The sequence below is a fragment of the Asterias rubens genome, chromosome 20, assembly GCF_902459465.1.
Source record: "Asterias rubens chromosome 20, eAstRub1.3, whole genome shotgun sequence".
NCBI classification, from domain to species: Eukaryota; Metazoa; Echinodermata; class Asteroidea; order Forcipulatida; family Asteriidae; genus Asterias; species Asterias rubens.
The window spans coordinates 9762100-9780074 of record NC_047081.1 but is presented as its reverse complement, the minus strand read 5'-3'; the positions used below and the strand labels follow the sequence as shown (position 1 = coordinate 9780074).

Genomic DNA, 17975 nt, shown 5'->3' with positions numbered 1-17975 from the left:
TCTCGCTCAACACAAACAACCATCTTAGTGTTAAACAGGGGCTGATACCAGGCCTGATACTTCACGGAGGCAACGAAGGCGATTGCCTCCATGCCTCCTGGTAAACGCCTTCGTGCTCTTGAAATGCTCCAGTAGAAATTAAAAATTTTCTCATAGAGTGCCCTTTACCAAGGATAAAATGCTTTGGTGCCCTTGCCCTTTCAAGAACGGAGCATACAGGTCTGGATTCAAATAAGGGCAGGGGATCTTGTCTTCCTGATGGACGATCAAAGTCCTGAGCTCTCAATTTCCCCAGATGATAGGGGCTTTGGGATGACGAAAACAAACCTAACTGCCTCATTTTCTATAAATAAAAAGGACACATACAGTATGGGTTTTGGGAAGAATGTTATTATTATTATTATTATTATTATTATTTATTCGGCCAGTGTCAAAAACAAATACATACAAGTAAAACAAAGGATAATAAGACTTCAAAAAAGGTAACTTAAATACAGGGTAACTAGCAACACAGTATGGGTTTTGGAAAGAAAACAATTATCAACTTCAAGTAACTGTACGTAGAAGTAACTGTTTGAGGTACATGTGCTTGAAGATAATATTATGGGAATAAAAGAGTAGACAACAAGGTTTTAAACGGCTGTGTAAAATAGGCAGACTCGTGGCCAAGTGATAACAATCGCACGGCCAAGACAATGCAAGGTTTTAAATGGACATTCATAAATACCTAATACCTAGGACAGTTTATCCATTCTGACTGGTCGAGAGTGCATCACGTGGGGGTGTTTGAACGGATGATATAACACCAGTAAAAAGTGTTGAAACATGGGCGTGACAAGCGAGCTTGCACCTGTGCTTATAAGACAGTTTCTTCATTCCTATTGGTAGAGAGTAACGGCTGGAACAGTTGTGCCACATCACGCAATACGCACGACATGCACAGCAATCTCCGTATAAGGAGTTCTTTACCCGAGGGCCTTACCATTTCATAGCTGGAGGGGTGTTGTGTTGAAAGAAATCATAGCAAAGTAAAATGAAAACCACGCAATTTCGAGGCAAACTTGTGTGGATCATTAAATTCTACTTTTAAATTATCTATCTAACCATTTGCATTTAATACAAACGGTTTAAAACGCTTTTCAACGACCAACTCGTCCGATCCAAGGCAACGCATTCCTTTAATTTTAATTATTTTTTATATTTTTGAAAACAGCATAAATTGGAATTGCATAAATTTCCGATTACTTTACAAATTTTCTACTTTCCCTTTAAGCGGAACGAAACTCATCCTTAGCAACGATATGAGAAATTGAGTGTAATTGCCTGGCATCACCATGGCAACAGCATGACTATAAATAGCAAATGATGTAACCTTTGTCCTCCCTATGGTCCATGAATGAGTACTTGTTGTTGGTTGATTTGATATATGTAACATTAGGATTAGATGCTGGCTCGATTGATCAACTTCAATTTGATTTTCATGAAAGGCTTAATTAATGTATGAAGAGATGATAATTGGTCGGCTCAAGACGATAGGCCAAAACAATTATTTTTTATATTTTTTTTTAGCATCTTCCCTTTTTGAAAAAAAGTAGAGGTTTTTTTGTTTTTATCAAAATTGCCAGCCGACACATTTTTCAGACAAATGGCTGGGATTTTCCTAGGATTGTTTTACAAATATCCCCTTTTTCACATTTAAAAGAATTGTAAAAAGTATTAAAAAAAAAAAAAAAAGGAATTAAAAAAGGGAGCAACCTCAAAAAAGGAAATAGGTCGGGATGTGGAACATGACAACATTTTTTTTATGATAAATAGTAAGACATTAACAATATTCATGTCTACGCACACCAAATGACATAAGGAAACACTACATACTGTAGCAACTGTACATTTCCCAAGGAGACATTTTACAACACTGTTGGAATTAGAAATAACAGTTTCCATCGCCATAGAAACGGCCTGGCTACCTTAATATACACTGATTACAAACATAGGCCGTCTGTGGCCTTGTGATGTAAGGAGATATCTAATAAAAAATATATACAAAAATTTGCACGTTCATATCGTTGAATGCATAATGAGGAACCATTAGGAGATCCACTGTCAAAATACCGCCATTTGCTTGAATTCCACGCTTGGGAGTTCCCCATTCCCATCAGTCAAAAATGTCTTTAAAAGCTTTTTTTTTTTTTTTGCAAGATGCGGAAAAAATTTCACCTTGGATGGACATGAGATATTGCCAGTCACCGTAATGTGGCATTAAACCTTGTATCGTTACATCATGCAGCATTAAAAGGTGGGGATGTAGATTGTTTTTTTGTCAACGCAATGATGATTAATAGGTGAAATTGTCTAGCAAGGAACAATAAAAAGTCTCATAAAAGTTTCACCCGATTACATGCGTCTACTTGGTGGGAGGAAAAAAAGAAAGAAAAAAAAACCTGTGACGATATTTTCACAAGTACATGTACGTTGAATCAATCCTTATTTAGCAAGATGACAGCGAGTACCAACCGCATCTCTAGCCGTAGCATTCACGACTGGACACCAACACTCCTGGATGAATCGATTCTCAGAACCACATTTTTTGGTTGTGACAAATTGTCCAAACCATATTAAAGGCGGCGGACACTATTGGTCAATTACTCAAAATAATTATCAGCATAAAACCTTACTTGGTAACGAGTAATGGGGAGAGGTTGTTAGTATAAAACGATGTGAGAAACGGCTCCCTCTGAAGTGACGTAGGTTTCGAGAAAGAAGCAATTTTCCACGAATTTGATTTCGAGACCTCAAGATTAGAATTTGAGGTCTCGAAATCAAGCATCTGAAAGCACACAACTTCGTGTGACAAGGGTGTTTTGGTCTTTCATAGTTATCTCGCAACTCCGACGACCAATTGAGCTCAAATGTTCACAGGTTTGTTGTTTTATGCATGATATGTTGAGATACACCAAGTGAGAAGACTGGTCTTTGACAATTACCAATAGTGTCCACTGTCTTTAATACAAAGGGAATCATTTCATAAAATCCTTTATACTACCAACAGCTGTTGGTAAATTTTTATAGTCATAGATTTTTTGAGTCTATTGCCAATTTATGACCCTACCTTTAAATAAATAAAATGAAATGAAAGATAAATTTTGAGACCAGAGTGATTGTTACATACCTCTTTTTTGATCTGGACTCCGTCTGGCAGTATAATACACAGCTTCTGCACTATCGGAAACTCCCCTTGCTCTAGGTTAGGATGATCCTCGTCTATGGGCGTGGCTGGTTCACTGTGTGAAGAACAAGGGCAAATAAAATACAACGGAAAGATTTGTTTCATTTTAGCATTCGAGAAAGACTCTGCTGGGGTCGAAAACATCTGGGCCAAATTTCACAGTGTTGCTTATTGGTAAGCAAATTTGTGTGCTTACTGTAGCAAAAAAATTTGCTTTAGCATTAGCATATTTCACAGGAAAAAATTGGGCGGCCATATTGCGTGTTTACCATGGATTTGCATTGCGACGTCATAGAAATTGCACAGTAAGCACAAAATCGGCTGCTAAGCAGCTCTATGACCATTACCTTTTTGGGGGGTTTTATTTTTAAAAAAATGTCAAGATGGGACATGTTGTAAAATACCAATTCAGAACATGACTTAACTATGATCCATTAATGTTTATCACACATAGGATAAAAAAAACGTTATAATATTGAGCATGATTTTTAATTTGTTGAACTGCTAGTAATAAAGTTTGTAGTCTATCTGTTATTTATTGGCTGTACTGTTTGTAGTCCCCTTTACTTTAAACTACTTCTAATTTCCCTGGTGACAAATACTTAAGTTTGATCTATAGTAACCATTTTTAATTTTAATCTTATAAAATAGTTTGAAGTTAGTTTAAGTGATACATAAACAAATCTTTCAAAACAGCCCCCCCAGCAAATTAATCCAACCCATGCTTATTTGAGTAGGATTTGAAACTTTTTTGATAATTTGATTGCACAATGGATCAGAGGGTCGCACGTCTGCGTCCCATATCCAGCGCTTTATTTTTTCCGTATTCCACTCGCGCTTGTGTGATAATACTGCTGCCCGCATTGTGACACTGTCTAGAAAATCCTGTTCTATCACCCCCATTCTGAAACAACTACACTGGCTCCCTATCTCTCAACGAAACATCTTCAAGCTGATGCTCATTGTCCCCAAAGCTCTAAATGGCAAGGCTCCCCACTATATTTCTGAACTGCTTCAAGTTTACACTCCATCAAGGAATCTTCGATCAAGTTCCATGCTTCTTCACATTGAACCCAAGCCTCGACACTCATGGGGTGACAGGTCTTTTTTTTCAGCCGCGCCACGCATCTGGAACTCTCTACCACTTAATCTTCGATCTTGTGTTTGTACCGCAAAATTCAAGTCTCTTCTCAAACTTATCTTATGTCACAGGTTTTCAATGACTAATTTTGTTGTGTCTGTTTTTCTTTGTGTTGTGTTTTGTTTTTGGTTTTACTGCGCCTTGAACACCCAGCAGGGTGGATATGTGCGCATTACAAGTCTTATTATTATTATTATTATTATTATTATTATTAACGTATATTATTGTTATTGATGTACTTACTATGCTTCCTCTGGGAAGCCTTGCTTATGTGCGAGTACCAGCATACCGAGTACCATCGCAAAGCTTGTACGACTGGCTCCCATGTGACCTATAAACATGATCCCCGGCGTTGATGTGTCTTGGTGGTCAAATAGAGAAGGAACATCCTGAGGAAAGAAAAGTTTATTGGTATAAATAACAATACTAATAGACAACTTATATAGTGTCTATCACTGTAAGGTCCTTATGCGCTTTAAACTTCTACAGGTTTGTCAATTTATGTATATGGTGGATTACGTAAAGTGCTTACACTGCCAGCAACTGTTTTGTTAGTAAAAACCAATTCTGTAATGTTCCTTAAGTTTACATTGTCGTGACTGGGGCCCCACTCATTATTTGCCTAGCAAAGAAATTTGTCAACCATCAGGCCTGGAATTACCCTTGTATTGGCCTTGGTGCCTCTTCAAAAATATCACAGAAACTTGAAGACAATCCAATGAAAGTGCCCCTTTCAAAATTTAAATGGCCTTGCCCTCTTTAAGATGAAATTCCAGGACTTAACCATTGCAGTAATTTTGACAAGAACAACAAAAGAATACTTTGGATACCTTCAAGACATCAAAGAAAGTGTCGATAATGTGTTCGTCTGGTGCCCCGTCCGACTTCATAGGCATCCTTAGGTATCTGGCGTTAGACTGTGAGACTGTGTGGACGGCGTACATCTCTCCAATGGTCTGGAGGTGCTCCTCGTATACTATCTGGTATTTATGAGGCTCGTTGGTGAACTCTTCTATGTCTTCGTAGAAGAAGAACTCATTGTTCTCGTCACGGAGAGCGTATTTGACAATCTAAAACGGTGAAAGGATCACATCAGTTATTAAACAAAAGTCTTTATATTATTAATAATGAAAATAACACCATTATAAAATGTCTCTTCAAAAGGATGCAAAGCGCTCAGTGAATGACCTAGAAAAACAACTACATACAATTTGTTGTGCAAATATGGCTTTCCATAGTTTTCCCAATCTCGGTTGGCAAAAACTCGAGCTGTGATATTGCAATAGAAAGGTATATTTTCAATTATTTTAAGAAAGACAAATTCTCCAGTGCAGAACAGAACCTTAATTTAATTAATAATTACAAAGAAATATACCAATTATGATTTATAGTTACAGGGGATGTACAAATTAATGAATTTAAGACTGATTCATACAACGACCATTCAAATTTATTAGCAAGTGCTGTAAAAAAACAAACTGGTTTGTCGTTAAAAAACACTCTCAATTAAAGGGGGAAAAAAACTCCTTATGTTTTATATGTTCGATGCATGATGGCAGCAGTGTGCATTGTGTAAAAGGCTGAACGCATGTTAATTAATAATTGTTCATTATAATTAATTTAAGAGCGTATTATACTAAGACTTCATTTCATCCAGCCCCAGATATAAATGCACTGCAGGGCTGTTTGCTTCGTTTTTCAAAGGGCAAGGGCACCAAGGCATTTTCTTCTTGGTAAAAAGCACCCTATGTAGAAATTGGTACTGGAGCATTTCAAGGGCACCAAGGCAATGACCAGGGGACACGGAGGCAAGCGCCTTCGTTGCCTCCGTGACGTATCAGGCCTGCACTGCCAAGGTTGTTTCCATTATCATTGAACAAAGATAATTTGTATTTTTTTCTATGATTTCACAAAAAAATCAAGAGAACAATGCTCCAGATCGTACAGTATGGGTTTGTTTTTTTAGATACGTTTGATTGCTTTCGTTAACAAATGTAACTAACCTGTGAAAATTTCTGTTTTTCAAAATGTCCATAGATTTACATTAAACTTACAGGGTTTGAAGATAATGATAGTGGAAAGCTTCCCTTCAAATATTACTTACTGAGGTGCTGTAGTTTTTGAGAAATTAGTAAAACAATGTCATGAAAATACGTTTGTAAATGATTAAAATACTTTTCGTCTCATGAGACAAAAATTATTTTCATGACATTGTTTTACTCATTTCCCAAAAACTACAGCACCTCAGCACGTAGTATTTTCAGGGAAGCTTTCTTATCATTATCTTCAAACAGTGTAAGTTTAGGGTAAATCTGTGGACATTGTGTTTTTTGTCCTCAAAATTTGAGCTCAATCGGTTGTCGAAGTTGCGAGATAAAAATGAAAGAAAAAAACCACCTTGGCACACAAAGTTGTGTGCTTTTAGATGCTTGATTTGTATCTGTATAAAATCCTACAATTTGTTAATCTTTATGTATAAATGTTGAATAATGTTTAATAAAATGAAAATAATCTGCATTATACAATAATACACACCAATTTTTATGGACACAAAGATTTGTTTTCAAAGGCCACAAACAGGTTAAAATTGACATATTTGTACTTTTTTTAAATTTTGTTTTAAAATCTGTCTTAATTTTTTTTAAGACAGATTTTAAAACAAAATTTTAGCAGACTAAACTAAAAATGTAAAAAAAAAAAAAAACATTTCAGAAGTTGCTCCAGCTGCAATTTTCATGGATCTGTGGAGCTACTCATTAACAATTCATAGCGTGTTCTGCATTCTCAGTGTTCATAGCGTGTTCTGCATTCTCAGTGTTCATAGCGTGTTCTGCATTCTCAGTGTTGATTATACCCAAGTGGCCAGCGTCCTTCATGAGGACAGACTGAACACTTAAAGGCACTGGACACGTTGGGTAATTGTCAACGACTAGTATTCTCACTTGGTGTATCCCATATGCATAAAATAACAATCCTGTAAAAATTAGGGACTCAATAGGTCTTTGAAGTTGCACGAGAATAATGAACGAAAAACACCCTTGTTGCACAATACATGTATGTGTGTGCTTTCAGATGCATAATAAAAGGCTTTAGTCGAAGCCTTTTATAATTATTTGAGAGAGATTTACCCACATGTATCAATGATTTGAGGCATTACCTCTTCCTCAAAAGACTACCACTTCAAACTGTGTTACTTCAGAGGGAGTCGTTTCTCACAATGTTTTATACTATCAACCTCTCCCCATTACTCGTTACCAAGTAAGGTATTATGCTAATTATTATTTTGAACAATTACCAATAGTGCCTTTAAGATAAAAGGAACTTCATCATACTGTACAGAAACCCCTCCTGAGAATACTCGCACAATTTATATTGGTTGTTTGGTCTTCTATGGTCCGCCACTTTAAAAGGGAGTTTCCACTCTGAAGGGGAGTTTTTGTCTCACTATTGGTTTTCCCAGCCAGTGTTCCTTTGTTTTTTGTTTCTAATTGTTATGCCTATAGTACACAAACCTCCCTGGAGGTTGTTCCTATCTATGAACAATGTGTCGCGTTGCTGAGTTACTCCCATTTGAAATTAGCCAATACATCATTTTTTTTCTGATAAACGAATTACAAGTAAAGTGATGTTTTCAACTACCATTTCGTGCAAAAGGATACAAATTAGACATAAGTATGATCACAAAATTGTTGTATTCATTTTTTTTTTTTTTTTTTACACATTAAACTATCTATAACTTAATAATTTATTGGGCGACATCTGACTCATTTTCACAGAGTGGGTCACATTTGGTATTGTCAAAGACCAGCATTCTCACTTGGAATATCCCAACATATGCGTAAAATAAAAAAATCTAAGTAAACAAATAAAACAAATTGAAAATGAATAAATTCAAAAATATTAAAATAAAAATATTATATATAGTTTGTTTAAATTATATTGTTTATCATTATTTAAATAAGAGTAAACAAATAAAATTGATGTGTCCCCCCCCCCGGACTGTTTGATCAATGTATCAACGGTTTTATTCTTATATGTGCAAGTTGTTACACATACAGCATGCAATTAAAACTTTGTAGTGTTGTACTACGACTGTTGAAATCAAACGCAAGTATTCCTCAGCTGGAGAATACTTTTGCCCATAAATAGTTAATTACTGCCGAGCAATCTGATTGCATTATCCTCCGGATGGAACGTGAAACCATAGGTTCAATTTTGTTGCGTAATGAACGTAAAATTACCCAGTATACTTATTGCCAAAAGACGGGGTTTTCGCCCCGTTGTTTCTAGCCGATTGCGCAGCATAACCTTGTCAACCCTTACAAGGTGTTATATTAATGAGTTTAATGGCTTCTGACAGGCACCCCCGAACAAAGATATTGACAAAATTGGGAGACCACCAACATAGGGCTAGATAAGATAACTCAGTTGGTAGAGCGCCGGCACGTTAAACCGGAGGTCGTTGGTTCAAATCCCGCTCTAGTCAATTTTTCTTTGTTCAATCCAAAATCATTTAAAATGTACCCAGTCAGTTTCCCTTGTGGTTTATTATTTGATTAATGAGTTTCATCATTCAAACATGTAGCTGTCGCTATAAATGAATTTGCGCATTGACACGCCTGACTGATATACATGTAGTAAATTAATGTACTATAATTATAATTTCAAATTAGTTTCTGGTTTCTCTTTCTTTTGAGAGTATTGTGGCCGAGTTTTGTGGCGCATGTCAGGTACTGTCGTAGTTATGACAAGAAGAACAAATACAACGATGGGAATGAAATCAAAAACCAAGAGGAAAACCACGACCAAGCAAAGCCTGCAGCATTGAGCTAAAGAATGTTTTAAAACTTGTTTTACATGCGAGTTGGCAAAGTGTAGATGTATGCTTTTGCCTGTTTATTGTTAATTTCTGTTTGCTTTCAACTATGCTTTTGTGTGTGTGTGTGTATTGATGCATGCTTTAACCCGTTCATTGTTAATTTCTGTTTTCCCGTTTATTTTAAATTGGAATGGTGTATTGTCAGCCTTTTTTTTTTTTTTTTTTTTTTTTTTACTTCATGGAACAAGAACAGCAACAAAATAAATGAAATATCGAATTTAAAATTCCCTGCTTGTGATATTTCATCCAGTTGTTATAATGACTTCTTTAAAATATATCAATGCCTGTTCTTCAGGATGTGTATGGATTCAACAGTCATGTAAAAATTACTTGACAGTTTTTGTTTTTGTTTTTTTTTCCCTCGGCAAATAGACCCTGTATTTAGCGATAACTTTCGCATGTGACCTTCATTGTATCTTTCTTTACTTTGTTACATTTGAATCAGCTCAGCAATAAGCTTGGTCCATACTTCCTGCTAATGTGAATGCGATAACAATTTTGACGTCACAAATTTGCAACGAATAATTCGTGTCAGTTGACTTGTGAGAAAACAGCCCTGTGAGCATCAAAATTCGTAGGAAGTATGAACCAGGCTTTAGGCCTACGCTGACAAAACCAATTTATTACCCTACCCTTAACCCTGTAACGATCATAGCGGCTGCAAGCGGCTTACACCGAAATGCTACGGCCGTTTCGGCAAGGTTTGACCCATTTATCAAATTAAAAATTAACCTACCAGATTTGACCTACTTAATTGACCTACTTATGCAACAGCAAGAGGTCAAAAAAAATAGCAATAGAACAATACAATTCTGTTTCTGAATAATTTTCACAACATTTTTGCTGAAAATAACCAAATCAAAAAGTACATTAGGTTAACAATGTCTGGTCATAAAATGGCTATGGTTGTACACAAATGAATGGTCTCTGAAGGGTTTAAACCTTAAAAGATAATTTGAAAATGAGTTTGAAAGAGTAACTATTTGTAGTCAACCATATTTCACTGCAAGGATGAAGAAAAATTTCAGGGTGAAACAACTTTAATGAAAACTAAAACACTAAGCTGCAATAAATAAGTCATTTTTTTTCCCCGACACATTTCGCTGTCCATCATGTCGGCCGCGAAAAACCTCAAAACAAGCCATGAAGAAAATTGCTTGCTCATGCATACACACTGCGACCAGCCCCCATACATCAGCAGTCTATTTACGCTTCCAGGCATGCTGGCCAATTTTGTATTTTTCACACCACTGCAGAATTTTACAAAATTGATTTATAACGGAGACAGCTTGGTTGGTTACCATGACATCAGGCGTTTTAAACCACACACTCGGAATTCGGTACAATTTGATGCAAATTGACGCAACTGCCTTTTTGCTTTGCTGTGGGGATGTTTTGCATAATTGCGCGCATAAATTGACTGGTTGCACACGCAGGTAAGTATATGCACATTGCATTACAGTATTTAATGATAACAGTTTACGAGTGTAGTGGTAAACTGTGACCCAAATAAAAATTGATAATCCCCTGCAAATACATGCAATGTCTAAAAGCTACATGACTGTCTCTACTAAACATACATTGTACTTGATCTTAAATTTTGTATTTAAAAAAAAATGTGTAAAAAAAAGAAGGGAAAAAAACGCTTTATGAAAACGAATATAAACGACGTTAAAAATGAGCAAAATTTGTCATAATCCACCCAAGGATGAGCACATCAAAAAACTATTCACATTTAGATTTGGGGATCATCATTGCTGAATTGCAATCTTGGGGAAACCTTTGCTGGGCGGCACATTATATTTTGCTCAGAATGCTGGGCAAAGTTATTTAGTTCTGGGCAGGCCCACCCAGCACCGCCCAGCACAGCACCGCCCACCGTGGCTACAATGATGGTGATGGCCTGTCCCTGCGGAGGGGCTTAGAGCATCACACTCAAGTTGAATAATTAGGTGACCGAGTCATCAGGGTGTGCTGGTTCGAATCCCGGTCGAGACACCTGTCTCCTTGAGCAAGACACTTAACTATAATTGCTTCTCTCCACCCAGGGGTAAAGGGTACTTGTGAGGGCAGAGGTGGTTCTTGTGATTGGTTTAGCTTAGTGTGTTACATACTTGGCAGCGCAGGCTGTATATTCCCAGGGGAGCTGAGATGGTTTAAGGAATTAAATAAACGGGGCAGTGACCAGGGGTAATAATGTTGGAGAACCATCATTGAGTGATGGACTTGAGTGCTATTTATGTAAAAACAACCACTATTATTATTATTATTATGGGAGCTTCTCAAAAGTCGGTCACATTCTTGGCGTAAAAAACATCAGAACGTTCCAGATGACCGTACCACGCGCTGAAGTACGGGATTATCCCTACACGAGAGTGATTACGTGCAAAGTAGTAGTTTGAAAGCTCCTTTGGAACATTCCGTCGATCCAGCAGAACGGGTAAGAGCACGCACTAGAATGTTTATCCCATTCCAATTAGAAAGCCCCTACTGTTCCGATATTTGAGACTCTCCTTTTTAAAGAGGGATTTCTCGGGGGTTGCTGTTCAAGATGCGAACCGGAAAGGTCTTTGGCAGGTCATTTTTCTTTGCAGTTCTAAGTACGGGACTCTGCACAAAAGGCAGTTTCTAAAAGGCAATTGATATCTTCAAATAAAACTAGTGGAGATGGAAAATTGCATTTTCCATTTATCGGCAGTTTGAAAAGACGGTGGAAGATTGAATTCTTTTCACTGGTAGTAATGTCTATTAGACTCTGAATGATGCACATTTATAAACGATGCATACACTACGACTGCGGGCATAGGTGTCCTATTAAGCAATTATTTTAAAAATAATAATAATAATAACAATAATAATAATAATAAGAATAAGAATAATACCCCCCCCCCCCTAGAAAGTATTAATGCACAAAGGAGATCTTAAAATCAGATGAAAAAAACCCTGATAAATCACACCACTGAATTTGGTGCTGGACTAAACAATCAGGAAGACCTTTATCATGGTGCAGCCATCTTGAATTTTTCCCATTGATGTCAATGTAACCAAACCGAGGCTGGAAAAAACAAAATAGTCTGGTTCCTTTTTGCAAAATGATTATTAGAATTTGTTGTTGTTATTCAATACGAGGAACATGACCAAGATGGAGACAGCATGATAATGGTCTATTTCCCTTGCCAAGTCAACATCAGGCAGCCTGTCTAGCTTTTATTATAACAGCCTCAACGCAAAAATTGACCATTCGAGCCCAACAAAATCGATACAGTTTACTATGTATTTTGTCATGTCAAGCTTGATTTGCCTTGTTGACCTACAGTACACATATTGAATATGTGCCAATAAGGGCCCCAATAAGGGACTCAATAGTGCCAAATATGTGCAGGAACATTTTCATTTTAAGTTCATTCATAAATAGTACGAGCTGAAAACGAAACGGTCAATGTTTTAAGGAGTTTAAGCTTGTGCTTGCATACATGTAGGTATAACCCTGAAAAAGATCCTGTTTAATTATATATCAGAAAAAAGACACTCATAGTCTGTGGCAGTGCGTGGGGGAGGAACTAATCAAGAATTTCATTTTATCTCTAATACCACATATTCTGTTTTACATATCATTTTGTTCCTTCTAGATGTAGTACTAAATTATGACTGCTGTTCAATTAATGCTGAATTTCTTTTCCCCTTTGTAATGCCGGTAATGTGCACTGAGTGCCTCTGCTTAATGGTTCTGAGATCTCTTAATCTCCATTATTTTGATTAGAATTAAGGTTGTTTAGACTATAAATAAATCATTTCCTACGAGAACATCTTGAAGATTACTTGTATTAATTTAAGAAGGAGCTGTTGTTAGCAAGGGAAGCTCTGCCAGTGCAAAATACAGGGTAAAATAAAGAAAATATCAAGTAATAAAAAACACAAGGGGAAGCTGACTCGGCAGATTTGAAAGAATTCGTGTTTGAACAAAGAAAAACTGACTGAGACTTGAATCAATGACCTCCGGATTAACGTCCCAGTGCTGTACCAACTGAGCTAGCCAGCCCTATGTTTATAGTTTGAAATGCTTTTAATGGTTTTATGCCTCTGAAGAAGGTCCGGTTTGGATCGAAAGCTAAGGCCATCTACCCTATTCATTATAATTTGAAATGCTTACATACGTTATGCGTGTAAATAGAACCTTGTTTAAAACACTAACAAGGTGTTAAAAAATTTGTCTCACAGTTCAAAATCTCATAATACAGAAATGTGTCAAAACCTCTTTGGGAATAAATAAAGACAAGGGCTTTGAGATGCTTGTGGGACTAAGGCTACACAAAATCAAGTCATTAAATTGTTTTTTCTTTGGTGTGTTTTAATGTGATCGAGAACATTTGAAAGATTTTTCTTCAAACTTTATGTTGGTCAGTGGGACTTTTTTTAAAGCCATTATACACTTTCGGTAAACAGTATTGTCCAAGTCCCACACTTCGTGTATCACAACTTATATATAAAATAACAATCCTGTAGAACTTAAGCCTCAATCGGACATCGGAGTCGGGAGAAAATAACAGGAAAACCCACTCCTGTTTTCGCGCGTTTCGCCGTGTCATGACATGTGTTTACAACAAATCCGTAATTCTCGCTAACGAGAATTTATATTGTTAATACCGTTTTCTCAAAAAGTAAAGCATTTCATGGACTAATATTTCAAGAGAAGTCTTTCACCATTACCTTCTGTAAACCCTGTAAATTATTTGTAAATCTGTGAATTTTTTTTTTTTTTCTGTACCGAAAGGGTCCAATGGCTTTAAGCTATAATCTTACCTCTTTCCGTAACGAGACCTCCACATTTGTAATGTCTTCCGTCGTCATCATACTAGTATTAATGTTCTCACACAGCGACTCCTTCAATCTCGGCGTGTAAGACACAAAGTCATCATTCTTCCTTAGGAATACCACAGGCTCTTCCCTGATGCAAATTACAATCAGTTCCTGATGGGTGCAAACACAAATAATGCAATTAAGAAATAAAATTGCTGTCTGCTGCTTTTAACATAAATAAGGGCCTCCATTGCTATAATACACGTAGTAGTTAATAATATTGAGTTTTTGAGTTTTATTCAATGAAATCACTGGGCCTGTAAAGACCTGGGCCTAATATCATGGCTCTACTTACCGTAAGCACAGATTCGGCACTTACGGAAGCAGGGAATTCTGTGCTTACGGCAAGCGTATTCCACGGGTTAGCGGCGAATTTGGGCTTCTGCGCGTGCGTACTCCACTTTATTAGGTATTCTACGCTTACAAGGCTAGCGCAGAAATTCAGCGCTTGCACGTAAGCGGGAAATCGTGTCCGTAAGCGCAGAATTCGGCGGTAAGCAGAGCCATGAAATTGGGCCCAGTGCCTGTCTTGATCCTTGCAGAAAAAAACAGGGGACCAGTCTACCGAGAGAGAAAAAAAAGAAGAACAAAAAAAACGTGATATGAATGACATACCGAGCAACCTTCCCGAGCAATGATGTCCATAGTTCTCTCAAGTCCAACACCTGTCGGTTGCCCCATGCCATACACCGCAAATCCGCCGCCGGCTTTCCGAAAGTTGGGGGCGCCATATTTTTCTGATGTCTGAAGCTTGTCGATGCCCTCAAACTGATCGGCCACCATGAAATACTTCTCCTAAATATAATGGAATGTAGAAAGTTTTGGTAAATTTTGCAGTTTTTAAGTTGTTATTGTGTTTTTGTTGGTGTTGGTTAGGGGGGGGGGGGCATAAGAATTCCATGTAGATACAAAGTGTGGACATGAGAACAAAAGAGGTCCACATAAGGAACAATTTTGAAACACTTTGTGGACTTCACACACCTCCACAAAAGGTTTTCACCAGTGTTGAAGAATAGTAATTTTCTTAAAAGCACAAAAAAGCGTAAGGAATGTCCAATTAGTGTACATGTATGTTACACAGAGCTGTATGGGGGAGGGGGAATTTTCAAATTATTCCTTCATGATTTTTACAGGTTAGTAACATTTAAAGTGATACATACATCCGTTACAAATTTTCGTATTTGTTTCATTTATTTAATTATTTATTTGCTTTATTTAATTTTTATTTTTTTTATTTTCATTATTATTTTTTTCTTTTCGCGGGAGCGAGTTGCACTGCAAAATCTCCTATTTCCTCTTGGAAAACAAATATATTTAAACAAATAAATAAATAAAAATAAAAAAATTAACCGATATAGTTAATAAAAAAAGAAAGTAAAAAAATAAACGAAAAATAATAATGATAGTTATAACTTATAGGCCCCTATAGTAATACAAAAAGAAAAGAGAAAAAAAGAAATAACAAACATATAGGCCTATGTAAAAAAGCATTTATAGAAACCCACTGCAAGTATGCCCATTTCAGAACAAAATTCAGAAGGGAAAAAAAACAATCAGATGAAAATGTTTCTCATGTCTCAATAAAACGTTGTACACAGCCTCCATTAACTTGATGAAAAATAAGCAAGAGCTAACTGTACAATATGAATAAATGAGTTACGTGTTGTACATCAGATACTGCTACTATCAGAAACAAATGATTTCACAATTGCAATGGAATAGAGCCTGCATTCATCGCTGTATGCACGTTTCAGCTCAATAACGCTATTTGTTGTCCGTCTCCCGGCGATTGTTAGCATCAAGGGCAAGCCGTGCTAGATTCAATTAAGGGACAGGGATTTGTGTTGCTGCCAGGATGTTAATTTTAATTTTAAATTGCTGTGCTTTGTTCGCCAGGCGTTTCTTTTCTTTTTTTGAAACCGTTTTAGAGCATGCCATTAATCTTGGCTCTCTTTATCTCTAAGACGACAGCTAAACACAGCATCCTCAGCCAACTTCCTGGGAGGATTTTGTGAAAATTAATGCAGATTGTTCACAATAAACTTATTCAAATGTAAACAACTTTATGTTGGTTGACTTTGTTGTTTTTTTCCAGTGAAGGCCAAGTTTCAAAAAGGGCCTGCAGCTCCGAGAAACGACCATTTAGATTAGGGCTCACACTAGCCCGGCATACAATGTCTAGTAAAAGACTGCTGTGGGCTAGTAAACACGACTTCTTGACTTGCCCTGCGGGTTACTAAAAACGGTGCAACCCACATGTACTTGTACAGCAAGTTTCCCTCCCTCACATTTATGACCACTCGGGGCATGAATTTTGGTGGAAATCCACAAGACTAGATAGACCACTGGGCTTATTGCTCAAAATATTAACTGGACCAGAATCAGGTAATTCCCCACTTACGTCAAGCGTATTTTACAAGAAGGCAGGGAATTTTGGTTTGTGAGGGTGCGAACTCCACCTTACTAAGCATTCTTCGTTTACTAACTACTGCAGAAATTTGGCGCTGGCACCGTAAGCGGAGAAGGGTTATCGTAAGCAGCAGTCTTTCGGGGTTAAGCAGAGCCAAGAAATTGGGCGGCTCTAGTGTAAAAATTTGATAAAAATGGGCTCTAGTGTAAAAATTTGTACTGTCCATAGAGTTTTAAGAACTAGAGGGCGCACGGGTGATGCTTCTTGCACAAACGCGACAGGACCGCAAGGAGACACGCGCGAACCATTCTGTACGCGCATTGATCATGAAGTTACACGTTTGAATTTGTGTTTATTGAACGCTACGCGATGCTGTTTTGTCAACTTACAAAATGGCCGCATAAACACACGCTGTGCAATGCCTGTCTTGGCAACTTAGAAAATGGCCGCCTGCGCGCATGCCGGGTCGCGTTTATAGGCCAGTGTGCCCTCTAGTTCTTATATAATACTCTATGGTACTGCCCAAATGTTGAGTCTACTAGTTCCTCTCAGAACCAATGATCAATCTGAAGAGATCTATGTACATTGTAACCCTATACAAGACAGAACATATGTCGCCGCAAATTTCTTATGTTTTTGTCTTACCACAATGCAAACCTTCAAGTCTTGTTTACTCAATACCTGCTTATTGATTGGCATACATCTATGTGCGACATCAGGTGAAAACACAGACTTAATTTCAGTGTTGGTAATTTATTTATTTAATTATTTATTTTTTGATGCAATTTTTAATTCATCTATCTAATTACATCCTGTAGGCCTACTGTAATTTACCACACAATTTAGCTTTTGTTGTACTACGGGTTGATTAAAAAAAAAAAAAAATTAATGAATGGATGAATGAATGAAAATCACATTTTACAAGCTACATAGTGTAATGCACGCCATACATTGTACCTTACAACTGAGGGCATGTACATTGTATTTCAGGTTCTATTTCACCACACAGTAAAGATATATCGCATAATAATAGATGTCTTGTGGTGAAATTTCAATGTATACTTTCGGGTACACGTACATATTCAATGTAAACTTTGTGAACTTCCCCACTAAGTAATATTACTGACAGTTCTTTGTAATGGACCCTTCCCATGAAATATGCTAATCACATTCACGCATGCGTACAGACCCTGTTGGTCGGCAAACGCCATAGAGTTGTGCACTTAGCAGACGCGCAATCGCGTCTGCGTCACGCAGCCATTAGTCGTGTACAAAACAGCGCGATGTTCCCTCATTTTGCCAACCAAAACGTTAGTGCGCACGCGCTTTGTGCAATTTACATATTTCATGGGAAGGGTCTATTAGCTTTGTGGTGAAATTCAACACAATCTTGTACAAGTATTATGTAAAGCATTTGAGGTTCATCTTTTTCTTCTTTCTATTTTTCCATGTGGTATTTTTC

The 17975-nt window shown here is 37.1% G+C and overlaps 1 protein-coding gene across 2 annotated transcripts in view; it reads right to left on the bottom strand.

The window, feature by feature from the left end:
- LOC117304071 (paladin-like) overlaps positions 1-17975 on the bottom strand; it is a 47187-nt gene that overhangs the window by 13947 nt on the left and 15265 nt on the right. For both annotated transcript variants that reach the window (XM_033788565.1, XM_033788566.1), the window contains exons 3-7: positions 14719-14898; positions 14047-14214; positions 5198-5437; positions 4611-4756; positions 3170-3281 (exon numbers count right to left, since the gene is read on the bottom strand). In XM_033788565.1, the coding sequence (XP_033644456.1) occupies positions 3170-3281; positions 4611-4756; positions 5198-5437; positions 14047-14214; positions 14719-14898 (846 nt within the window). The remainder of the gene's footprint in view (positions 1-3169; positions 3282-4610; positions 4757-5197; positions 5438-14046; positions 14215-14718; positions 14899-17975) is intronic.